Source organism: Manacus candei, unplaced genomic scaffold, assembly GCF_025592945.1.
Source record: "Manacus candei isolate 608988 ecotype Guabito, Panama unplaced genomic scaffold, ASM2559294v1 h1tg000021l, whole genome shotgun sequence".
Classification (NCBI taxonomy): Eukaryota; Metazoa; Chordata; class Aves; order Passeriformes; family Pipridae; genus Manacus; species Manacus candei.
Genome location: NW_026138069.1, coordinates 6,689,284 through 6,716,898, shown reverse-complemented (window position 1 = coordinate 6,716,898; position 27,615 = coordinate 6,689,284). Strand labels below are relative to the sequence as shown.

At 37.2% G+C, this 27,615-nt stretch overlaps 1 protein-coding gene across 5 annotated transcripts in view; it reads right to left on the bottom strand.

Moving 5' to 3' along the window:
• Window positions 1–27,615, bottom strand: part of ICA1 (islet cell autoantigen 1) — a 73,658-nt gene that overhangs the window by 4,318 nt on the left and 41,725 nt on the right. For all 5 annotated transcript variants that reach the window (XM_051786046.1, XM_051786047.1, XM_051786045.1 and 2 more), the window contains 6 exons: window positions 21,074–21,199; window positions 20,790–20,888; window positions 13,164–13,258; window positions 11,019–11,068; window positions 7,164–7,205; window positions 3,129–3,404 (listed from right to left, as the gene is read on the bottom strand). In XM_051786046.1, the coding sequence (XP_051642006.1) occupies window positions 3,129–3,404; window positions 7,164–7,205; window positions 11,019–11,068; window positions 13,164–13,258; window positions 20,790–20,888; window positions 21,074–21,199 (688 nt within the window). The remainder of the gene's footprint in view (window positions 1–3,128; window positions 3,405–7,163; window positions 7,206–11,018; window positions 11,069–13,163; window positions 13,259–20,789; window positions 20,889–21,073; window positions 21,200–27,615) is intronic.

Genomic DNA, 27,615 nt, shown 5'->3' with positions numbered 1-27,615 from the left:
TGTTTGGAGATGTACTGTGAGAAAGTGTTTTGATATGTCAATGAATGACAATGGCTAAATTGAGCTACTTAAACAAATAGGGGCAAATCCTAATTTGATAGAAATGAATGAGAGCGCTGCCCACAAACGTTCTGTGCGAGTCCCAGTGAATTCAGGGAGATCAAGACTTGGCTCCCTGAGACATCATTGATGTTCCTTTACACTGCTGTGACTGGCATACCAGTCAACTCCTTTGCAGCCCTCCTTTTGAGCCCCTGCACCAAAGTGTGGTAGGCAACACATCCATGAGAGATGCTGTGGCCTGGCTGTCTGTTTACTGAAATGCAGGTGGCACAAGTGCCACTTAGAAAACAAAAAGAATCTAACGACAGCAACAAAAAATCCAACCAAAAATGCTCCAGAAAATACGTGATGTTTTCGTAACGAACTTACCTATCCGTGAAGGTACTGGGAAAGACTGACTCAGAATTTTTATTAAATACTTTCACAAATTATGTCTTTAGCAAGCTACAGAGAACGACTTTGCCTTTCAAAAACAAACCACAGCCTATCAATTTGAAAGTAGTTGCTGGCCCTAAGCCTGTTTTGGTTTGCCTGTTCACAGGATGGCTTTGTTACATGACTAGACAAAAGGTTATTGCCGAGAGAGCAAGGAAACCATCAGCTTGCTTTTCAGTTAGCATCTTCACAAATGTTACCACAATGAAATTTAGAGATGGAAATGGTGAGCTGTGCGTTTGCTTACCAACCAGAATTTATGCACATGTAGAGAAGATAAAGAGGAGCCCTTAATGGTATAAGTAAGTAAATGAGGTCATAAACATCATGAAAAAAGAAAGCCAGTGCTCTCTCTGAAAAAGCAGAAGGGCAACCAAACTACAAAATTGTATCTGGAGGAGAATCTAAAAGATTTGTTGGGAGCACACTTTGTTTCTATTGCATATATATATATACACATACACATTTATATGTATTTTAAACCAGTACCTGGTGGCCCCATAGCAATTCAAAGTCCCATTGTGCTAGATCCTGCCTATAAATACAGCCAGAGAAAACTCTGAGCTGGGAATTCCTGACCGCAACAGTTTATAACCTGCATAGCATTGTGCCTGTTTTACAGATTAAGATCTGAGGCAGAGAGAAAACAAAGCCCCAAAGATTTATGAGCGTGCTTAACATAAAATAAGTAAGTAATCCCACTGAAGTTAATAGAAAAGTTAATGTGCTTAAAGTTAAGCATGTGAGTTTTAAGAATCTTTATGGTCTTAAGGCCAAATTCACACAGGAAGTATGCAACATCGAGGCTACAGTGTAGTGCTTCACACTTAATAATTATTAAGTAATCCTACCACACAGGGGAAAAAAAGTGTAGGAGATGTATCACAAGCCCTCAGTAAAAATATAATCCCTGTATTCTAATATTTCTTACTTGTATGTCTAGATATGCTTATATGTCAGTTAGTATTTTGTTTAAGAAAAAAGTCTCTGTTCCCATATTTATTGATAAGGTCAAATTATGAAAGAGACATTGTGAAGTGCAATGAAATGTAGTTTAAGATTAAAGCTGAGTTTTCACCAGATATAAAATAGACCAAATTTCACCTTTTGTTGAAAAATAAACAAAAAACTTAAAAAGAAAAATAGCCTATGAAAGTTAGTTTAAATAATGCATTTTACTCAGCAAATTAAGTTAGCTGGGAACATGCTGATTATCAGATACAATCACTCAGCTGATTAGCCCTGACTTTTCAAATGCCAGTACACCAATTACCACGATCTTCTGCCAAAACCTTGGAAATCCATTTGAAAACATCAACATATTTTGCTCTTCCAGTACAGATCTATTCTTTTTTTTAATTCAAAAATATTTTGGGATACCATGTTGACTGGACTGGATTTTCCATTTCTAGTGTTCCTTGAATGCAACATAACCGAGTTCTGATTTTGCAGCCAATGCCAGTGCCTTGTGCAAATGAGAGCTAACAGCTGTCTCAGAAAGGATACACAATCCTGCTTGCTCTTTATACCTCAAAAATATTTTTCCTACAGAAACATATTTACATTTAAAAATGTAAATTACGCTGATATGTAAAATACATTTAAAAATATGTAAAGCTGTGGAAAACCCCCCAATCTCATAATAATTCTCTTGCTATTTTCAGTAACTTGCTTAAAATCGTGTATCTTATCATAAAAATACATCTAAAACTGTGCATCATTACAAATGTCATTCCCCCATTTTTCAACTAAGAGCTGAAGTCAGTGAACCCAGACATCTTGCTCTAGGGGTGCTGGTGGTAAGTGTATTAATTGTAAGATAAATTTGACTTTCTTATTTTTGCCAAAATGTGACAGGTCATTTTACATCACGTGTGATTCTACCAGTTGCACAGATTCCAAGAAGTAATCTTCAGGATAGAGTCAGCCTGCTAGCCTTTCCTATATCACTCTTCCACAAGTGAGATTTAAATGTCTTGGGACAAAGCCCAAAAAGCCAAGGTCCTTCTCCAGCTTGCAAAGCCCTAGGAGAAATCTAGCCAGACTGTGGGAAGGATGAAGGTAGTTGCTGTTGGCTGGTTATCACCAGCCTATCCTTCCTCTCTCCCTTCCTCAAGGCCAAAGCAGCAGCAGGAAAGCTCTGCCCTAGTTCCCCTCTTTCTTTCTCCCCCAGCAGTAGCTTGGAAAAGCCAAGAGAATCAACTGCATAGAAGAAAGAGGAGAGAAAGAGTTGCATCAGTAAACAGACTGCAAGAGGAATCCACCTGTACGTTTGCTAGGATGAGACAACCCATTCTACCTTACCCATATCTGTACATGCAACACATAGGATGCTTTGGAGGAAAAAATGAACGAATGCAATTGTTTTTCACTATGTTGTTTAAAAATACTATCCCCAGACAAAATACAGTAATTATTTTTGGTTCCCTGGCCCTTTAACAGAGACGAGAGTTGTGATTTAAACAGTAGAACCCACTCAAACAGATTTTCTGTTTCAGGGAAAAAAATATCTCAAAGACCCACAGAACATTTCAGGAAGCTCAATGAAAACATTCAAGACAGTAATCTTGACTTTAGGTTTTAGGTACTTAATACTTCACGCATACTAAGAGAACAAGATGAGCTCTCACCATGTAAGGACGACTGCAAGTCATTCATGTTTTGGTCTAGCAGCTGTGAGGGCAAGTAGCCTGATGGTGCTGGTACCACAGATGATGAAGTATTCTCCCCATCTCTAGTTGAAGAGTTCGTGGTGAGATCAGCAACCTGTCCAAACACAGCTGTCCACTCTTTGCTGAATTCCCCCTCATCCAGGGAGGAAGCATTGAGGATCTCATTCAGTAATACCATGTCATCCTTATCACCAGGTTCTGGCTCCAAGGACCTCACAAACTGTTCCTTTGAAGCTGTCTCAGAACAAGAGAGTCAAAAGAAATAATTTTTTAGACAAAGTAGGAACTTCTTAAAAAATAACCAATCTGGGTTTTGTATGTTAAGTGAGATGGAATATTTTTGCATGAATATTTTTTTTCTCTTTTAGACCCAATTCTCTTGGACATCTGTGTTTGTACCTTATGCAACAAATGATTCCTTGATTATCTTAGATAACCTCACTGCTACTAACACTCACTTCTCATTAAAAATAATACTATAAGTATGCTTAAAAATCTATTAAACACACCAAAATCATTATGTAGTCTAATATTTAAATAATTGGAGAAGACTACTTTTATGTTGCTTCTTGAAACATTATGTAAAACTCCCCCAAAAATCAGATTGGTATAAACTGAAAAAAAAGTAAGAGTTAGGGATTATTCTAGAATTTTGTAAGAACATACCTAAGATCATCTTTATGACCTTCTGACCAATGCTTGAATTATTGGGGTATTTCCCAATGAAAAAAGGTTACTTTAATGCATAGTTAGATTTCTACACTGTTCAAACCTGTAGTCATTTTTTTCTTCTCATAAGCTGCTGAGAAATAACTGGGGCCCACTTTCCTTCTGATTGCCTGTGCTAGTTTTTCCAGTACCAGAACTGCAGCTGAAGAAGCTCTTAGATCACTTGAGCCATTACTCCTTAAAAAAAAATTTCCTATTTTAGAAGTGTCAAATAGTTATATAAAATACACAAAACTGGTAACCAGGATCATAATCCTTTTCCAATATATTTGGAATGTTAAAGAACTATCATGGAAACCCAAGTGTTATTTTACTTGGAAACATTTGGAGCTCCACTGTGGGAGTCTGCAGTTCACAAAAATGGTGGTTAACAAGGCTGATAATGTTACGTTGCTGAAATCCACATCAGTTTATCTTAATTATGCCTGTTTCAAACTTGTGGTAAGGCACAGAAGTAACCTCACTTTTTCAAAGTTGGGGTAGATCATCTGAGCTCTCCAAGTTGCATAACAACTTACAAAGATGCTTTTTAACCCTTTTGGTTGGGATAAAAGATTAACAGTGGTTGCAACAGGCCATTTTACTGAAATGCAACAGCATTTTCAGCAAAGTTTCCTTTTAATAGCTGTAGTAATTTATAATTAAATGGTTGAAGTTGAGTCAGAGGAGGAAAAAAAGTGCAAAACTGTGTTTTAAAATAGACTCATGAGTCAGCACACACACCTACATACTAAGAAACTGATAAACAAACACATAATAGAAGGATTTTATTAATTACTGAAGTCAGTTGTGAGATTCAGCTCCTTTCTAATTCACATTTTTATATACCTCTGTACTCCCTGACAGGGCCTAAAAATCAGAAATAGAAACATTACAAACACATCAATTCTCCTGATGTTCCCACTAGACTATAACTAAAATACCATTGAAAACAATTTATTCTCCTGAATTTTCAGGCTGTTTTCCCATCTTCAGATAAACAGCAAAGAATATTAATGTTGTCCAAGTATCTACAATTCCCTCAAGTTATTCAGCAGGTGAGGCAGAAGGGTAAATCCTCCCACAGGGGAAACACACCTGCTATTTCAAAGGCACTTAAGAACTCTGATCTCTATGGGGCATCATCATCTCAAAGCTGCTTTCAGGAAGCCCCTGCAAGGGGAGATGCAAAGGGAGCAGCCCTTGTAACAGATCTGCTCAGACACACCGCCAACACCGCACCTAACCACAAGTGCCCCAGAGCGGAACAGTTGCAGCAGCACAGCAGTGGAACAGTTGCAGCAGCACAGCTCAGAGCAAAGCTCTGCTCTGTCGGGGTAACCACTGCAGGAGTCCCATTCTTACTGGAGGAGAAAGTACAACATAGAGCTTTACTTCTAAAGAGCAGTTAGGTCTTGCTGCAGTGTGTAATGACCACCAGAAGTCTGAGGAGTGACACATTTCTTGGCTTAGCAGTCTTTCTGATGTTCCTGTGGGGACTGTGCACCCGCCGCAGGAGAGGGTGGTGTTTACACTCAGGCTACCTCAAGTAAGGAGCAGCAAGTTCTACCCTTGTTTGCAATAAAGGTTATCTAGAAACCAGTCTTGCTTACTGAGATATTACTTATGTGGTATTTCTGCTAGATTACTAGAATGATATGGACTTTCTCACTTCATCCGTATATCTTCTATTACCCTCTTTTCCTGTTTCTCTGTTTTCACTGCCCACTTTCAGACAAAATCCTTTTTTCTGTATGCACATGCTGCCTTATAAATGTCCATGAAAAAAAATCCAAAACTTCCAATAAAACACTGAAAGAACAATGTCACTACATTCTTTTTCTAGTTGTTTGAACAAGCCTCTAGCAATGCTCATATTCCTTCACAAACATGCCTCATTTTGCACATATTAAAAGAAAAGAAAAAGTGAAGAGAAACTAAAAAAAATTACAACAGTACATGATTGGCAACACAGGATTAAGACTTCCTTCTGAAACACATGAAAGTGTACCTCTAACCATACTGGTTCACTGAAAAGAATGCAATACTCAATAGCCTAAAGCTAGCTAGTGTGTAAAATTAGGGCAAATGGCTGATATTTTAAAAGTGCCATAGCCATCCTTAAGCTGATGCGGACACCCCACAACAGTTTTTGTATCAAGTTAATTATTTGACTAAAGAAAAAAGAATGACACAGCTAAACTTGTATGAGCAATAACTACATGCATTTTCTGTATCTCCACTAAGAAGGCCCAACAAGGAATGGAACTGAGTAAGAAGAAAACCAGAAAAAAAAATGCCACTATCAGACATGCACTGACCTTTTTTATTAACCACAGAAAAGAAATCATTGCTACCTTATCTATCCACAGATTAGGGCTGCTTCTGCACAGACAGCTGAGGAACTCTCCCTGTTTCTGCTTTCATGGGTGATTCCCCACATGGATAATTTCCCCCCAGTGCAAGAGAATGCCCGTGGCAAATCCGAAGTCAAGGTGTTCGCAAATGTCCTTACCTACCATGAAGGCAGAGTCTTAAATACAATTACACTCTCAGTCTGACTGACTAAACCACACAAAGGGATTTTTTTCTTTGCTTCATTTGCTTTTTGAGTTGCCACAGTTGGTTTTGTTGTTGAAGTTTTTTTTACTCATTCTTCTGAGATATATGAGTGAAAAGCAAATGAAAAATTACAGGCAAAACTCTGATTTCATATGAAAACTCAATATAAAACTTTTACCCAGATCTTTCACATGTTATATGGTAAAACAGCACAACCTCTTGAGCAATCATGGAAGCATAAAGACAGCATAATGGATTTAATTAACTCTCTGGTTGGAAGAAGTCACCAGTTCTTATATGGTTTTAAGAGGACTAAATTATTTGTTTCTGATATGTGCATTTCTAGCAAAAAATCTTGTGGTTACTAGTGTATTCCCAAGAGTTGTAGTTCAACAATTAAAGAACCAAAAAGTCTGTGAAATGTTATAGAAGGGGTAAGTTTTACAGTGGAACCCTCTTCAGTGGGGCAAACAGGATATACTCCAGTCTACCTAATCTTGAATTAGCTGGTAAAAAACATTTTATCCCCAGTAACGTTTACTTCATATTACGACATCAGGAGTAGTGCCTCTGCTGAGTTTCCTTTAACACTTTAAATAGTGCTGTAGAATAATTTCATTCAACCTTTCAGAGTGTGAAAACATTTAAGAACTAAGATTAAAGTTACACTTGGTGACTATGATGGAAAAGCAGATTAAACAGACATGCACAATTATTTCATACCATTTTCTTCAGGTTGCAGGTCTAATAAGTCATCTATGGCACCTAAAAGAAAAAAAAAAAGAAAGAACAAATAAAAAAAAAATTAAAAGCAACACAGGAAGATCGGCGGCACACTGACAATCAGTATGTATGTATACATCTAAAGGCAGTTTTCTTAAGCCTCTTCACCTGAGTTCTGCTTGTGGCTACAATTTCCTTGTAACATGGAAATGACATCCTTGCCATTGTCAGCTGTAATCAAGATCCATAAACATGTCAAACTGCACTTTGCAGAAGACCATGCTTATAAATAACGTCACTATAAGATCAACATGGAAGGTGGTTGGTATTCATGTTTTAAATGAGTCATGTTTAAAATAAGTCTGGTCACAATGGATGAAAGAGCCAAGATACAAGCATTGCGAAGAAGTGAGGCAAATTGCTAATAAATAACCTGAGGGGGATCTTCCTTTGAATGCCTGCCTGTCATCCTAGGCTCTCTTCAGGTTGAGTGCACCCAACTGAGGCAACTGCAAGAATCAGACAGGTCTTTCCTGTCCTCCAGAAGCAGAGACATCTCTTTTAGAAGCTTGTACTTAGGCCAGGAGGGAGCGCAAATGTGCCAGGACCTTGTCATTCTCTAAATACTGCCTTCCTTGGCAGTATGTTCTTCTTCTTAACACCAACTCTGGGAATAGGGAAAAGGAATCTTGCCACAAAGTACCCCAGGTCAGGATATAAGTAACAACATCTCCTCTGCAGGAAGTAAATGGGCTAAGAACAATGGGAGGGAAAATGTATACCTGAGGGTTATAAACTAGAGGTGACAAAACACCACCACTTTAAACTCTCAGCAAGTCTCACATGAGACATGGAGTCAAAACAATCATCTTGATTCTGTCTATCAGTGAAGAGAAAGACAACTCCCTCAGGTGATTAATCCCATTTAAGACACGTAGAAAAGCAGGAGGGATGAGCTACCTGCTGAACATGCCTTTCTCCCACCATTAACCGTTGGGGAAATTTAGCTCCTAGACAACTAAGTCTATAGCTCTAAAGGCAAAGGAAGGGTTTGGTCACAGTATTGCCAGATCTGGAAAGCCCATCTGCTGGAAGCCTCACACGAGAGACTGGAAAGGAGAAATAAAACTCTCTACAGGGAATAAAAATGGAATCCCAAACCCTTTCAAGAGAAATGCTAAAACCTTCCAAGAGAAACTTCAAGGTGTGTTCAGAACTAAAGGAAACAGAACAGCTTGCTGTTGATATAATTTTATTTTTATAAGGCTTTGCTAGGACAGAAATGTGCTATCAGAAATAGAATCAGATGGTCATTTAAGAACCCATGATCACATCTGATTGCACTCTGTACAGAGAGAGATAGGAGAGGCATAAACACACATGAATAAATATACATGATGCTCTCATAAAAGGACAATGCATAGAGCTAAAGAGGGAAAAAGCCAATCCTAGACTGACTGGTAGAGGGGAAAACAAAATCAGAAAGAGAAGTCATGATAGGTGGGATATGGATGGCCACAATTCTGTAATGAAAAAGGTACAGCTGTGCTGGAAGCCTGCCTTAGTTGAGTGGTAAACATCATGGAGACAATCTTGACATCCATAGTATATTAGGGAAAATGCAGAGCAAATGATAAAAATGAAAGTTATGAAGTAGAAGTAGTTGGTGAGGAAAACTAAGAAGCAACATGGCTCCCTCACAAGAGGCACTATATATCTGTATGACTTTTGAACACAAAGGGTAGTTTAAGGACAAAAAAAATCTTAGCAATGGCATAGACCTGCTAGTGTATGGAGATGGAAAAATTTAGCAGAGTAGTTAGAAGTATTTCAAAACACTTCAGTTCCTTTTAAGGGTGATGGAGAAAGAGACAGAACAAGGTATTTATATTACGATGAAATATTTTACAATCCATAAGTAACTGAGATTCTAGAAAACATCTGCTAAGAAAATATAAGTCAGATTTTATATCCAAGAATATTAAAATATTTTGTCAAAGATATATGTGATCTAATTAATTGCAAAATGGGTGAAACTTCAAAACACTGGAAATATCGTAATATTGTGTCATTACTACAAAAAAACCCCATCCAAACAACAAAAGTAATTAAAGAGGGTGACTCAAGTAATTGTAGGTAACTTGGGGTAACTTGGGGCTGGTAGCTCACCATTACTCCTAGTTAAAACACTAACAGAATGCCATTCAGTATAGGATTCAGCAAAAGAACATGAGCATAATAAATGCTCCTATAATAATTTACTGTTGTTTTTATGGCAAGCAGATCTAGTTAAAAAAACACAACTAATTTAATTCTTTGATAAAACTGTGAGCTATTTCTCAGTAAAGATATTTGTTTAGAAACAACTTGACTTTGCACTGCAGAGCCTTCCAGCTAAAAGTTAGCACTGAGTAAAATGTATAGCGAACATATTGAACGGATTAGGAACGTGACAACTAACAGATGTCAAAAACACATTGTTAGGAGAAATAATTGCAAAGTAGAAGTGTTTCTAGTTTAGATCTGCAAGGCTTAGTGTTTTATCCATTGCTATTCAATGGCTTTAGCAGTCATCTGGAAGTAAATACAAAATCACCCTTGAAAAAAACTTGCCAACAACTAACAGACTATTAGAGGTGGTCAGTCAGTTTCTGTAGTCAGAGCTGGAGGAATTTAATACCACCAACTTGTAAGTTATATCTCTAGGCATAAGGAATATATGCCATGTTTTAGAAAGGATAAATGAGTCCTGGAAACCTGTGACCAAAAGGAACTGAGTCTTGATAAACAACAAATTCAGATATGAGTTTTAAACTTGATGTTGCAGCAAAATGAGATATCCTTCTTGGATCTAGAAACAGGAATGTGATTTTACCTTCTAAAAACATGACACATGAGAACAACATCAGAAATGTCTTGTACAGTTATTTATTTGAAAAGGGATTTGTAAAGTGGGATGGAAACAAAACCTTCAAAAATAAAGCAGAAGATGTCTTCAAGACATCAACATTGTGAGTCCCTTCCAACTTGGCATATTCTGTGATATATCTGTTGAAATAAAGATTTGAGAGGAGTCTTGATTTTCATCTAGTATCTTTTAAGTATCTTCATGGAGGATAAAATATGACATATTAAAATTATTCTCCATTAATTTGGTAGAAAAAGATATATTAAAAGCCAGGAATTTTTTAGGCTGGAGAGACCTGTGTGGGTGATCTTATCCAAGCCTTGCTGCTATGAAGTTCTTGAAGTCTTGAAGATCTCCAGGTGTGAAGATTCTACTTTTCCCAGCACTTCACTACCCTCATTGTAAGCACCTTTTTCTTAGTATGTGCTCAGAATTTCCCTTCCTGTCACTTGTGCCCACTGCCTCCCATTCTTTCACTATGCACCTCCAAATGGAGCCTGGCTGTGTTACTGTGTAATAAACAACCCATAAGGTCATTGGCAGCAGCTGAATATGACTTTGCCTGGCTTTTGGGCAGAAGTTCCACTGAATTCATCAAGTTTTTCACGGAGTACATGTTTAATCACTGGAACAAACTAGTGAGCTAAGTGGAACACTTCCCTTGCCTCAACACCTACTAACCTGCAGAATACTTTCTTGAAGGCTACATGCCCAAGGTAAGAATTAGACTTCAGAAGACAAGCTATTTATTTGATCTATCTGAGAGTGACTGAATGAAATGCAGTGGGATGTAACATGTAAGAGATTAGTTTTAAGAGATCTTCCTGGGTTTATGTTTTATGTGTTTGTAGGGATTTGCTGGGTGAAACTGATAAAGGAAATAAACAAAACAAAACCCCCCATGTTTTACAGCACTTATGAAGTTATGATAACATGAAATAAAATACCTGAATAGTTAGATTCCTTGGTATGGCTCTCCTCTTCTAATGAAATCAACCTTAATTTGAAAAAATAAGAAAAAAGATTGAGAAATTAATTCTAAGGCTCTAGAATAATAATAATTTTTCCCCTTTTAGGTCACATTGCTACAGAATCATATCAGTAATAAATAAACAGTAAAAACAGATGGACTCTTGCATTTGCTGTATATGCTGGTCTGTTGTTACCTTTTATTGTTTCATTGGTAGAAGTCTGTTGAAAGTAAAAATTAGATTGAAAGACCAACTATCAAAACCTACCATCCTTCTATTTTTAATATAACTAAATCTGTAATGAAAAGTATAGTATATTCTGCTTTTCCACATTTGGTCTTTCATAGCTATCATGGAGGTACAACTGCTTCCCCTCTCCCCCCCCCCCCCAGAAAAAAAAAGCAACCAAAAAGAAACCCAACCAGTTTGCCCTTCTCTTTTTAACAGCAAGTAATTAAAAATCAACAGACAGGTGAGTTTTGTCCCATTTCAGCAGATTTCTAAAAGAACAGATCAGCAGTGTTGATGAAACAAGCTCTCAACAGGAAAAAAAAAAAGCTGTGGTTTACATCCAGTTCTTATACAAAAGTAATCTCTTCAATGAAGAATATATACCTTCTAACTGCTATTACTTTGTGTAAAGCCATTCAAGGAGTTGGGAATGAAGTAGCCACAAGGCTGATATGGTGCTGAAAAGGACTGGGTAGGCACATTCCTCCTATCTATCTCTAGTGACAGGACAGAAAGAGCCACCTCCCAAGCTCTTGAGGTCAGGCTCGTGGTAGACGAAAATCAGATTCAGGCCACATTCTATTATAATGAACGTTTACTGTGAATGGAAAGTTCATGAGGACTTTAAAAGCTTTGTTTTGTATAACATCTAGAGTCCTAGATGTTTGTTTATGATTTTAGACAGCAAAATTGTGACATTTTTTCCCCTCAGGTTTATGCCAGATAAGGTAAAAGATAATCCATAAATAAAAACATTTGCAACCATGACATGGCATCTGATGCATTTGCTGGTAGGTGTCAACACACATATCTTGCATAAATCATGCATTCATTCTAGAACTTTATATTCAACATTGAGGAAAACAGTTATTTATTACATTCTTTATTATTGTCACATGAGATGCAACAGATTTAAGGGAACTGCTGTGGAGACAACCACCTGCCAAACGGTACTTGGTCAAGTCCTTTCTAATCTGAATAACACCAAATCTGACCAATTTATAAACTGGTTTTGGTCAGTGGTTCTGAATCTAAACCAGAAAGAGGACTGAAAACCTGAACTCTTAAAAATCCATTATTATAAATAGTTGAGCAAAATCCACTAATCAGTCAAGCTGTTCTCTGCTTTTTGACAACTGATCCTTTGCTGGGTACTTCATTGAAGCAAGGACAGTCAAAACAACAGGTGGCAGCAGGATTATATCAACATTGCATCTTCTAGCAACTGAATCCTGATGGTCAGGTAGGGGAGAGATCGCATCTCATTCTCCCGTTCTCCTGTTCTCCCCTCCCCATAGCAGTCCATTCATAAGTCTCTCTCACCTCAGAGTTACAGGTAACTCAAACCTTGACAGCATCAGCTCACTTAGATATATTTTATACTAAGTACCTACTGCTTCATTGGATTACTAACTGATGGTGTATACATTACAAAAACTGACTGCTGCTCAGAGCAATCAGTAATCTATATCCTATTCCCAAGAGAAAGGAGATGCTGCTGAAAGGTGAAATACAAAGCTCATATATCTTCTCCCAGGTATAGTTGTTTACCATTTCTTTTAATAAAGAAAAAAATGAAGCAAAAGCTGATAAAAATAAAAAAAAAGGCTAGGAAAGATGAAAAACATGTAAGGGTTTAATGGGTCTTTAAAACTCTTAATTTCACCATAAAGTTAATTAGTTTTCACACATTACAACATTTCAGAAATTCTTGTATTGAGCTAACTAGTAGGATTAGACTAGCCGTGTCTATATTTCTATTTCTAATTTTATTTTAGAATTACTTACAATTCTACTTATATTTCTACTTACTTTTGGTGACTTTAACAACCACGAAGCAGATTATAAACAAAAATATTATTATTTTAATATATAGGACATGTGACTTACTGACTCTGCTGATCTTCCACTGAATTAGTGCTTTCAATCTGCAGGTCCTCCTTTTCTGCTTTTTCAGTTAGTTTATTCACAGGATCTTGCAAGCTCTAGACCATAACCATAATATAAACAAAGAGAAGAAAACAAACTAGAATCAGGGAAGCAAAAGTGTGTCATTTAAGGCTAAATCAGATTATAAAACCAACAGGAATTAGCAAGAATGGTCTTGAGCTATATCTGACTCAATGAAGCAAAATTAAAAATGTAGAAGATATTTAGTCGAGTCTGTGAACACACTTGGTATAAGAAGGTGACAGCCACTTCTAAATTCATGTTCTGTTTCCAGTATTTCTCAGTAAATATTTGAAAGACTTCTATGCAAAACCATTTATTGTATGTGCAAAGTAGGCACTGACAGCATGTTTATTTGCTGTTTTGGGGTTTGGCCTCTTTTTTTCCTCCTTGTTCTTGTTTTTTTTTCTTTTTTTTTTTTTTTTTGTTTGTTTGGTTGGTTTTTTCTTTTTGGTTTTTGTTTGTTTGTTTGTTTTTTAAATATGAGAAAAAATAATTCTTTACATCTGTTTGTTCATCATATACTGCTTCTTTTCTTATTTATTCTCTTTTTTAGCTCCACAACTATTCACACAAACTTGGTAATTACAGTGTAGTGAGAAGATACTACTTGTATCCTGAACCTGAAAACAAGGGTTAAAATCTTGGAAGATTAGTCTGATAGAAGCCAGGTGTGGTATTATGAAACCCTACTGTCCTTTTGCAATCTGAAAAACTGTGCTACAAGACAACGATGTGCAGTTTCACGGTCACCATTTTTATAACCAAAATTAGAGCAAGTGAACAGGCCAACACATAAAGCATTATAGACTGACTCTTCAAGTGATAAATACACTAAACATGTATAAACAGTTGCCCTGTTATGCATTAATTAGGAATTCTGTATGAAAATTTGAAAAAATGAACACAGTAATTAAGTAATAGCAGATGTTAGCAAGTGAATATTTGTTTCTATCAAATGGTTTTGCTCTGAAGGTGAAAAAATTTTCCTCTTTCCAAAGCCCAACTCAGTTTCTGAAAAATAAAACCATGTTTCATGTGAATAGTCCCAACCATTTGTAATTAAATTTATTTTTGTCACGCTGATAGTCATAGTAGTGCATCTCACCCCAACTTTTCCTTCTGCCCCCCAAAAAGCTAAGGGTAAAACAAAGAAGTGACTTTTTGTGCAAAACTTAACAAACACAAAATGTAGTGGTTTTTCACCTGGAATTTGAACAAAACAATAGCATGTTTCATGAGAACTGTAAAACAAAGAAAAAAGTGTGGCCTAATCTGTTGAATAACAGTTAAGAGTGCCCAGGCCATCTGTCACAATAAAAGTATTCCCAGATATGTTACAGGTCTTGTGTGCACTGTCCTGTTAACCAGGACAGAGGAGTCCCCAGAAGGGGCATTCCAGTTTCTGCTTGGGTCAGTACTTGTCTGTATAAGGAAATCTACACTTCAGTGTTTTAGAAACCAAACTTATGGATCTATCCTGTACTGAAGTTGCTTTTTTTCCCCCCTTTCAGTAAGCTAATTCTACCTAGAACTGCTGATTAATTTGTCATAAGCACCCTTAGCATGCAGACATCACAGTCAAAAGATGAGGGACCATAAAGCAGCAATAATAAAGAGAGGCATTAAAAAAGTTTACCTTATTCTGTGAGTTGCCACTTTTTTTTTGACACTGTGACAGCGTTAACCAGAATTACATGTAAGCCTACTTCTTGGATTCTGAATAAGGACATTAGACAGCTCAGCTAGACCACCTGTGAATGAATGTTACCCTTTTACCTGCATTTGTACTGGGTATTGATTCGAGTGCATTTCTCGTACTATTAAAATTGATGGGCATTATTCCACTGACTCCAAGAAGACCTGGATTAGAGTTCAAAAACATACAAATATACACTCCTTGCACAAAAGTGCAGTGCAGAGAAAGACAGCACCTCTGCATTATGGGGACTGTACTGCTTTGGGCACTTGAACCATCTTGGACACGTTCACATTAGGACATAGAGTCCACTATAATCAGGAGGTAATGGTGAAACAGCTGGGGTGCTCTGCCTGCCATCCAGTATAGCACCACAGAGCATGCCCCAGGAAAGTTGTAACAGTTTTGAATGACAAACAGAACTACCTCAACCACTGCCTAATTATACAATTCAAAAAAATTATCAGAAGTAGAATATTCTACATCTTCACCAAGAAAAATACAGGGAAATCAGCATCCTTCTTTATGATGCTTTCTTTATTAGTGTTTCAGGAAACCCATATTTAAAGGACTGTGATCAAGCCATGGACACAGCACAGAGACGTGGAGCTCAGAAGTACCTTGGGAAGGAAACAGCATGATAATAATGGCAGTTACTATTTCCTGTATTAGAAAAATAAACACAGCTCTGAAATACAGCTTCGGTTTCAATGGAGATTATGATAAGATTGTTAAAAATCAGCAGCTGTATTTTGATGCAATAATTCAATATAAGAATTTGCTTCCAACACTATTCCCTCAAAGTCAGATAGCAAATAATAAAATTATTTTCCTGTCCCCTGCCTCTCTCTACTCCACATCTTGATGTGCACTACAAACCAAGGTACATGTTTAAAAAGATTTTAAAAAGATAGAGAATGGGTATTAAATAAAACTGAGTGTTAAAAGGACACTGTCAACCATTTTCTAAACACGAACCCACAAAAATCTGATCACTACTGTCAGGAGGCATAAAAATCAAACTATGATATTCTCTTAATTGTTTCAGGTTACATTAGAAGAGGGGAAGAAGCTCCATAATCTAGAAAGTGCAGTGATTACACAGGGTTGTAAAGACACAGACTGAGTTCAAACAAAAGCAATCACATTTCAGTAGGACATATCCCTGACTTTGTTGCTCAGAGCAGACAGATGTGTAGCTTCACTCTTATGGTTGCTCACATGAACTAACATGGATTTTGTTGTGAGCTACACCAGTATGCGGCTTAAAGTAGGATCCTTGCATGTTTAGAAAGCTATATTCCTAGCTTCCATAATTTCTCTTTTGCTATAAAAATAAGAGTAAGGCAGTACACACTAGCAGAGCAAGTTTGCAGTCATTCACTCTGCCTAACTTAGTTCTGTCTCCAACACCAAAAGTCATCCAGTGATATTTTGCTTGCTCACAGTACTCAGACTAAATGTCCAAGCTGACAAGCGATTCATCCCCTGTAGAGTTAATTCTGGTTCCAGCTCAGGCTCCATTCCGAGGCTGACTGACTAAATTCCTTCACCTGCATCTACTGCTTTCAAGTCAAGCCAAGATCATCTGGACTGCACACAAAACCTGCCCTCTGCAGTTAAATCACCAGTGTTGACAACACACTCAGCTCGCCTACAGTTCCCCCCAAGTGCCTTGGACAACTAATGCACCTCTTGACTGAGAAAAAATCAAAGCAACACAGCTAAGGGCAGTTACAGGAGCCAGGGATGCACCCCAAGACATCATAACATTTATGAAGAAGCGCAACATCACTGAGGCGACACAAACTCGGACATATTTCATTTGTCGGGAGAGCTGAAAGGGAAGTGGAAAAGCAGGTAGTCTCAGAATTTCTTCATGGACATTCATCAGGGAAAAAAATACCAAACCTTCCCAAAACCCTTAGAGATACAAAATCATAACCAATCGTGCCTATGAATAAAGTCATGGTGCGATGAACAGAAACAAAAAAGGATACCAGACTACAGCAGAGGTCAGCAGAAGGCACCAGTGTTGTAGCATCTGTTTGGACAGAGTGCTCCAAACCATGTAAGGAGCACAGGCAGCAGCAATCCACTTTAAACAGAAATAAATGGATGCACTGAGATTTACATCTTTTGACTCCTTTACCAGCCCTATTATTATTTCTAGCCTTGTATGATCTCTTCAGGTATTATAGCATTTAAATGTAAGAAGTGCAACTAAATATTTATTAAGTATCCAAGGCAAATAAATGGTAACAGAAATTAGAAAGAGGTATTATTCATGAAAAGTAGCCCCTGAAATAAACTTGAATTCATTTGATATAAGTTAATTTTGAGACAATAATACCTTGAAGGCTTTACCAAACAGCAGCCCATCATCTGTAATATTACAGCAATGGATACAGTAACAGATACTTTTACATCACTATACATGGAGTTGTTAGCACATTAATAATCATCTTTCATCAAGCATAAAACTCACAGTTGGGAAATACAGCTGCAATAGCACAATTATACTACTCTCAGCATATACCCTGAAGCAAAGAAAACAAATGGGCTGCTTTTCATTAAGGGAGTTTGGCAAACATCTCTAAAGACAATGTTTTCTTTCCAGAAACAATCCCAAGAGGCATTCCAGTCTCTTTCCTGAGGTAAACCTGGTACATGAACATATATTTATACTACAAAATACAAATAGCAATTTTCCAGTACATAGCACCTCTTAATTTTTCAGTAAGACAGTCTACATCTAAGTCAAATATTAACAGTTTACTTAATTTCTTGTTTTAAAGTAAAATGCTAATCCTACATGCATATATGCTTAGTTTAATTCAGAAGGATCACTTGTATGAGCAAAATTTTGTCCTTTCTGGAATCATAAAAGACAAAAATGATTTGCAAGCATTGAATTCAGAATTTTCTTTTAAGAAGGATCCCTTTTATGATATGAGACAGGAAAAAATATTCTAAAAGGGGTAAATGTAGCAGTTCATGCAAGAACAAGTACCACAGGTAAATCTCAATTAAATGTAGAAACGGGCACACTGAGTGTATTTTAAGCAATTATATATTCTGATTGTACATTTTAATGCATGAAGTCAACAACAGACATGGCAACTTCATTGGGTACATTTTTAGACTGGAAGTTTCTCCATCAGAAACTATACTACCCTAGATCAGCAATAGCCATTTATTATACTTCATTAAAAATTAATCTCAATGCAGAATTAGCTTGCAGCTCCTTCTTAATATATAGTTACTCTGGCATGAACATATGATATGACTAGTAGGGGTCAGTTCCCTAACCATAATCATCTATTGTTATTCCACACCCAGGTCTAGCAGAGGAGAGATGGGACTCATGGGAGTGCCACACCTTCAGAAGTGACAAGTAGAGGTGAGATGACTTACCCTAGTAATGCACCTGAAGTAGCAGCAGACATCTATTCTCTTAGGCTACACAATCTCACCTGATGCAACCACCAGATTTTGATTTAATCTCCTTAGCAATCATTTAATGTACACAAACAGAAACTAACAGTTGGGACAAAGAGATCATGGGGAAGACTCTAGTATAGAAGACAATCCCACATTCTAGAGACTGAAAGAAATTAACTGATACTGAAAGCCAGTAACATAGTCTTATTCCCAAATATTTTTTTTCTGAAAGCACAGACTTACACGAAATTTTGTAGTATAAAACTACCTCCTGATTAGCATCATTTATCACATACATATCAGTGCAAAAACAGGAAATCACATCTTTCAGTGCAGGAGGCCAGCAACAAAAATGGTTAAGATTCTCATAACAAAGTTAGGCTGCATCTTAAACACACTACAATATTCACAACCATTTTTGCAGATACTTCAAGGGAGTGCTTGTTACATGTGGACTCAATATAGACGGTATTTTTTCATCACAGATTCCCAACCTAATTTCAAATTTAGATTGTACTGAAATGTTTCACAGGAGGAAATTCAAAAGATAACAAGCATCCCCACATGTTTCTCATCCTCCATCACAAGGGTACTTTGCACTCCAGAACGGGTGCATTTTCTGTACAAGTTTCTCTCCAAGGTATGCAAATGTTACTATACGTCTTGAAATATCTTATGTCCTGTTCAAATAATATTTTTAGATATGAAAGAGGATAAAGAATAAATACCCAGCAACAATACAGGCTACCTACACAAATTAGACAGGAATAGCTTTGTATCAAAGCAGACATAGAAAATTCCTCAGAAACCGTTTAACATGGGGAAGTTATGAGAACAGCCCACTAGCACAGTGCCCAGGCTCCTGAGCAGGACTCTGGCCATGCTAAACCCAGGCTGCAATGGGAAGCAACAGTGGGGAAGTAAAGGGTACTTTCTTCTCTGGTTTGGTGTTTAATGGGTAAGTCTAAAGGTAATTACTAGCAATGGCAAGATAGCTGTGCCCAACTGTCTCCTGTTGAAATCTGGACATAAACTCTGGCTAAAACCCATCTTCTGTGATGTGGACTATGCAAGAAAGAATCTTAAAGTTATGTTAACTTCATAGCAAATGAGGACTTTTCCTGCCAGACAGGATTCTTCAGAGGTTGGATAACACAAAATCTCCTTTTATTTTTGTCCTCAACCAGGAAAGATTGAGCTTGAAATTTGGTTGGTTGGTTTGCTGTGGTGTTTCAAGCTGCAGAAGTAACAGTCTCCACAAGCTCTTTATGCACTTCAAAGTTCAGAAAGTGCTCCCTCCCAACACACATTCTAGAAAACATCTTTAAACACAGCAGTCATGTATAGACAAGTTTGGTATTCTGGGGTGAATTACACCTTAAACCTTCAGGTGATTCTTTTCCAAGAGCTCTGAGGTAGCCACAGGCTATATAGCAGAACACAGCCCAACTTCTACTTTCACATGTCATATGCACATGCATTTCAGGGATTGAGGCTATGACTTGTAATCACTTTCAAAGAGCATTGTCTCTCCAAGCAAAGAGTGTCTTTGCCACATACTGTTCATTCCTCACTCTCTTCCCAAAGGTAACCCTTCCATCAGACCTCTGTCAGACATATGTTATTTTTCTCCCATGCAAATAGTATTGGCCAATCACATAGTTATTTCATTGCCCAAAATAACTACAGGACAAATACATCTATGAGGAAGGTTCACAGAATTTTCCACTGTTTTTCCATTCCTCTAGTGAACCTTGAATTGCAACACACAAAGCAACTTCATATGCAGGGATAGGCCTGACCAGGAAAATACACAATGCTTAGTGATTATTATTAGATACTTCACAAAACTCTGATCTCAGACTTCCATCAGATATTGCACATATGCCATATTCAAAGATTACAAAGGATCAGCAAATACCACTAGTCAAGCAAAACAGTATTTCCCAGTAAAGGGTTCAAAAGTGAGTAAACTATGGGAACCCTGGGCATCCACTTACTCATATTCAGTTCAATAATATGTTCTTAAAGAGTGTGAGTTTTTAAAAACAGATGCAAAGGCAAAATAGTATTAATTCATTTGTGGGATTTTGGAGAGCAACATAAACCCCTAATTCTGCTGGATTTTACAATTCCTTAGGAAAAATCAAACACAATCCCACTTAGCATTTAAAACACATAATTAAGTGCAGACCTTAATAATGTCTCTCTTTGAAATATTCCTTAGTCACTGCACTGTACGTGCAGTTTTCGAACCTACTAGTCAAAAGGACATTAAACAGAAAAACTGTAATTAAATGAAAAGACAAGACAGGGATAAACTGTCAGACAATATATGGACACAATATCAATGTGTGCTTTCTACATCCTTGTATGATCTTATTTGTTATCATGGGGCAAATAGATATCTATAGATTACTTACCTTTAACATAGTGAATTCATACGGCTGATAACCTTTGAAACTTTCATGGATGGCTGCCATCGTGTGTGAAGTTTTTTCCCAAAAATGAAGCAGTGTTGTCTGCAAGGTAGGATAAAATTTCAATGCAATGTTAACTTTAATACAAATCTGTTTTGGTGCAAATTTCACTTTTTCCCTCCAATAGAAGTTACATATTCTTACAGTTGAATATTGCCATGGCAACTTCTTAAAAAAAACATATTAACAGGATCTTTCTTTTGGAGGTCATAATTTTCCTTGAATACCTGATATGTTGTTAACACATGAGAAAGGAGGTTGCATCTGCTTGCTCCCAAAAGATCCACTTTTTGACAGACATCAGTCTTCAGTTTGTCAAAGTTGAGTTTTGCATGTCGCACTTGTGCTTGAACCTTCAAACAAAGGGACAATTTTTTATGTAGTGAATTTTTTCTCCATTTTTAATGAAAGAGAAAGCTAATACAACTTTTAAGGAAATCAGATAACTGAACAGACTCGATTGCAACTTCTATTTTCATCAATCCCACTGAAATTAAGATATGGCAGGCTGATATATGCTAAAATATGACTCTTACTATCTTCTGTATTATTACTTTTTGTCATATATTCAGTGAAGAAATGTTGTTTTCTACCCCCTGTTTGTATGATGGATATTAGTACAAAATATATACTAAGAACACCTGGAAAATGTATTCATATTGGTATTTCAAGAAATACCGACACAAAGCCTGATAAACAAAACCAGGACTAAAAGTTTACTGCATAACAGAAAGGTGCACAATCAGAGACATCTCTACGTACCTACAGTAAGAGACAAATTACAGTGAGAAACTTTAAAGTCCATCTGCAACTCTTGCTGATGATACAGCACTTCAATATCTTTGAACTGTTACAAAAATTTCACTCATTAAAGTTTTCCTCCTAAAATGGGAGTGCCTTTCCTGTTTAATCCTATCAGAAAAATGCCAAGTCCCCTTTTCTTAGGAACTAACAATTTCAGTTTGGAAGGGGTTTAGTTTTTCAAATTGTTTTTCTACCACCTGTTATACACATGTACTTTAAGAACATGTGTATATACACATGTACTTTAAGAACATGTGTAACACCCTGTTACACAAACTGTACATGCTTGACAACAATACTGATCATGATCAGGTGTCAGGGTAGAAAGTTGATGTAGGTGTTTTGTACCCAGGATTCCCCATTTTTATGACAGCTTTGTACCCTACCTGAATACTGTATTAACAAACGAAATTTGTTTAAACTCTGTAAACAAATTTTGTTATCTTTTTCTTCCAAGGAAATGGGAAACAATCAAATCACAAAACATTTTGAATGTCCTATAACTTTTTCACAGTTACAACAAAATGTTTACCCCCAAAATAAAACATTTCACAGTGGAAACAAACTACTGAATGTAAATTACACATTTCCTTTCCTTTCCTGGCCCAACTCTCAGAGTAAACTCATTTCATTCAGAATATGCAGACTCAATCAAGGATTTGACAAACTTGTATGCTCCTGATCTTCAGAACTGAATCTGGAACTTTGCAGCAAGTGCCCGTGCTCCCCGTGCAGTAAGAACAAATGCCTATCTCATAATGCAATCTGAAATGTTATGGTCACCATATTTCTATTCTTATTTTCCCAAACTCACTTCGAGTATATGAGACCTCGAGTATATGAACCAGGCAGAAAATGAGCCAAAGATCTGCATCACAAATTCATTACATGACCTGTTCATAAAAATTGTGGGACTCTTGGGTTGCTAGATAAGTGGTAACTTTATTTCACTGATCAGGTTGGCTTTGCATAAGCAATATTGCACATTGGCCTGATCTGATCATAAGAAAGAAACTATCACAATTCAAAATTTCTCATAAATGCAGAATTTTACAGGTGAGATTTTAATTGTAGAAAAGAATGATGCCCAGTAAAAAAAAACCCATCTTTTTTTTTTTTTAATAAATAGCAGTGCTACTCTACCTTTACAAAATAGCTTTGTGGTTAGTGCATTCATCTAGATGAGGAAGCCTTCCAGGATAACTCCACATATTACACAAAATAATCAAGGAAAAAATCTTGAGTTCTAGTAGTAACAACTACATCTCAAACTTCTGACCTGATCCAGTCCTCTAACTACACAACTACAACATCTTACTGATGACTTGTTTTATTGTTTTTGCATGTTGAAGAGTTCCAAAAAAGAGGGGTGTCCAGAGATGGAAGAGTTCTTGGGTAGTTAGGAGATGCTTTGGTGAGGTTGAGACAGATTTAAATTCCCTCAGGAAGAAGGAAATTACTCCCATGGGTTCCACTTCTTAGTCAAGCATGACAAATGCTAAGCTATGATATAAAAAGCCACGAGCAGCTACTGCCAAGACATCTCCCTAGAAAGTATGTTTTGTGAAAAGCCTCACCCAGCTGGAACTACAGTGGTATGAGCTGAGGCTGCCTCTTAATTTTTGATCCTTGAGGAATGCTACACTACTTTTAGCCTGTGCCCAAGCAAGGCACCATGCTATTGATGCCAGGACTGCCATCCACGCAGAACTGTCTAGTCAAAACAGCAGGTGGAAAAAGAGCTTGTGGGCCTCCAAAATTAAGCAGCAATGGAGGAAGATGGGAGCAGTGGCAGAAGGAGTGAAGAAGCTTTATCCAGTGCTGGATAAACACATTGGTCCTGCTAGGTTCTCAAATCCCTTATTTGCTTTAGCTGCAAGTGTCTGAGAGCAGGGATTTACAGCTTCAGCTTAAAAAGGAGAGTTGTGAAGAAAATCATGGGCCTGTGCAAAAAGGAACTTTTACTGAAATCTAAATATGAGATTACCTAGAGCTTTTGCCAGAAAGAATTGCTACAACAGGTAGGGATTTAAGTAAGAGATGTTGTAGGGCTTTGAAAAAACTAATCTTGCTTATAGCCATGAAAATCCACTGAAATTCAACTGATGTCAATGGAAACATGTCACATATAAAACTATATTTTACAATGGTGCAGCTGAGATCAAAATCCCTTTCCTACTCAGTATATCACAGCATTGGTGAAAGCACAGTAAGAACAGCTGTGGCTTGGTAGACTGAAGGTCCAAGTAAGCAAAGAATGTTAGTTCTGGGGAATATAAATACTCTGTCAGAGATGGTGAGCCACAAGGAAAAAAAAAAGTACTAGTAAATGTAGTTATTAATTCCTACAATTGCCAGTCTGCACTGCACAAGATTTATACAACAGACTGGGATTTGGGTCTACCTCATGTCTCCAACTCCTTAAAAAAGGAGAAAAAAGACCATAAAATAAAAACACCTATAAAGTTTGAGTTGCTGTCTTCCTGCATACATTCTTCAGGGAATCTAGCAAGGAAAAATGTCAGCATTTATCTTAACTGCACATGTAATTAGTGTCTCTTTTAAGAGCTAGAGCATTCATAAAGAGAAAGAGGTGACCCACAATACAATGTGGAATACAAACCCATATGTTTGTCATGCTCACACAGATGATTCAAAATACTTAATGCTGTATTACCAAATGTCACACATTTCTCTTGCCAACCATTAAATATGCAATATTATGGGACCTATTAACTGAAGGATGCTCTTGGTTTTTTTCCATATACTGAGAGTTTATTGAGCAGAAGTAGTCTTCTTTTTTCAGCAGCAGTGCAGGACAACCAAGAAGGAACACCATGTACTACATCAGCATGACCTTTTGCCTTTTACCTGTGCCAATAAATGCATTTTCAATTCAAATTATTATTAGACATCTTTTAAGATTACTTGTGGCTTCAGGAATTAGGTATAAAACCTTAATGCTTACAAAGCATAATCTACTTAATACCACACAAGTTATCAGAATGAACCTTTGGTTTTCTACTCAAGGGAAAGCTGATATAATACATACTAATCTTCTCCTTTCTCTGCAATTACTCCCTAAAACATGAGAAACAGGACCTCATTGTGGTCTAAATTTCTATTTATATATTTAAGTTCATTAAAACTGAACATACAAAATTTCTTGAAAATTCTGGTCTGCAAACCAACAGGATTTTACTGACTGTAAGAGAACTGCCATGATCCAAACAAAACTTGAACATTTTATGATGAAAGAGCTTCTAAGCATCTGAAACTGTAGGTGCCAGATGTGAGGTTTATGCTGTACAAGAAAATCTTACGATACCATTGACATAAAAAAGATTATTACTCTTCGTCTTTTTCTAAGCAGCAACCCGCTTTTAATTTCCCAATACAAACATCTAAGTACAATATCGATGGAGAGCACATATGAAAACAAATTTGGAAAGCAATATCTTATTAAAGCAATAGCTTGATAAATTATCAGATGTCAGATAAAACTGAAATAATTATGAAAGAATATATAAGTAAGTAAATAAATGCTAAAATCCTAAATCTTGAGGGCTCAGAAGTCAGACTCTAGAATGCTTGATTGTAAGAGCAAATAGTTGCTAACACAGGTTCCTAGGCAGAATCACAGAATGAGTCAGGTTGGAAGGGATCACAGTGGATCGTATGGTCCAACCTGCCTGCTCAATCAGGCCATCCTAGAGCACAGGGCACAGAATTGTCTTCAGACAGTTCTGGAACATCTCCAGCGAGGGAGACTCCACAACCTCTCTGGGCAATCTGTTCCAGTGCTTGGTCACCCACACAGTAAAGAAGTTCTTCCTCATATGCAGGTGGAACTTCCTGTGCATCAGTTTCTGCCTGTCCCCTCTTGTCCTATTGCTTGGCACCACTGGGAAGAGCCTGGCTTGATCCTCTTGACACTTTACCTTCAGACACTTATAGACATTGATGAGGTCGCCTCTCAGTCATCTCTTCTCGAGACTGAACAGGCTCAAATCTCCCAGCCTATTCTCATAAGAGGATCTTTGTAGCCCTCCAGTGGACCCACTCCAGGAGTTCCGTGTCTCTCTTGTACTGAGCAGCCCAGAACTGGACACAGCACTCCAAGTGCAGCCTCATTAGGATGCAGGATCACCTCCCTCGACCTGCTGACAATGTTCTTCCTAAAGCACACCAGAATACCATTGGCCTTGGCCACAAAGGCACACTGCTGGCTCATGGACAGCTTGTTGTCCACTGGGTCCCCATGTCCTTCTCCACAGAGCTGCCTTCCAGCAGGTATGCTGGAAACCTATATTCAAACAGAAAAATCCTAATCTTCAAGCATGCTAACATAAAACCAAAACAGTATTTAGACCCAGTTAAAAAACCTATTCGGTACATTCAGTTACTAAAATACAGATTTGTTATGTATTTTCAAGGAATCTTTATGTCCTCTACAGGACATCTATCTGTGTTATTACTTTCTTTTAGTCTCCTATAAAATGCAAAATTTATTTTCAGTAGTAGCCTAATTTCAGGGATGATTCAGCTGGTGAAGCATCATCTCTAAAATTAACTTATGTCAGATAAATGCACTAACTCACTTTACATACAGTATATTTTTGTCTCAGCATTTCCAGCATAGAAGCAGAAACAAATGCTTTCAGTCTAATTTGTCACCCAGCCTCTCCTTACTTGAGCTGAAAAGCATGCACAGCGTGTGTACAGGCTGGAAGGAGGAGGGTAAGGAAATCAAGAGGGAAAAACACCTGGAATACAGCAAATCTTCCTGTTGGGGGCTCTGGGTAAACTCTACCAGCAGATGGAATCAGCACAAATCTCTGCATTAAATAAGCATAGCACCTTCTGGCATACCTGACAGTTGTAAAGACTACATGAAAATGAAGTCAAACTCAAGTAGGCTGTAGTTTGAGGAGCAAGTATTTAGCGTTGAGCGTATTTTACAGGATTTCTGCATATAGCACCGAAAGCATGAAACTGTAGTAACTTCACAGTTTGAGTAGTGTTTTGACAAGGAGTGCTCATTACACTTTTACACAAGCATATCTAAGTCCTTACTGATTTATTTTCCCCCTTTTTTTTTTAATTCAAGATTGATGATGCATAGTCAGAGAACAAGAAAAGGCAGTGTTTTATACAAAATAATGCCTGCAACTAAACTTTTCCATGTGTAATGTAAGGACTTCCAACGTCTTGCACAGTATGAAACCTGATTTCAGTGTATGGTATTTTCTACATTCAGTGTATCGTATGTTCTACATTTTGCAGACTATACTTTAACTCAACTGTTCCCTTGGGTTGGAACAGTATTTATTGCATTCATTAATCTCTGCTCTATCAATTTGCAAGAATAACACATAAGAATAAGGGTTAAAGAAGAGGTGGCATACTTCTGTTCATCTGCTTCAGGTCTGGTTATTAAATTCTTCATTTATGATCTGATGAGAAACACATTAATTTTAGGAGATGAAATTTATAAAGCAAGCCATGTCGAGCTAAAAAGGAAAACTACCTGGACAGTATAAATAGATCCAAATAATATCTTTTAAGTCTGAAACTCAGCAGATGTACATCACATTTGTTCAAGAAATGAAACTGTTCTTGAGATTTGAATTAAGATAACAGTGCAGAATAAGTTCCAATAATACATTTCTTAAATTTGCCATTTTGGACTTAATTATGAAAGTCTGTGCTTGTGCAAACATCCCCATGCACTTCGCTCTATTAAGCCTGATTAAGCGAATTTCATGTCATGGTGCAATTCACATAAAGGACTTAATTACCACTAAATGTCTACCAGTCTCACTCTGGAAATCAACAAAATACCTTCTAGAGGAAGGTGTCTCTGCCCATGGACCTTGATGATCTTTAAGGCCCCTTCCAACTCAAACTGTTCCATGATCCTATGAAAAGTACTGTCTGCCTTTCTTCCACAGAAGAACAATTG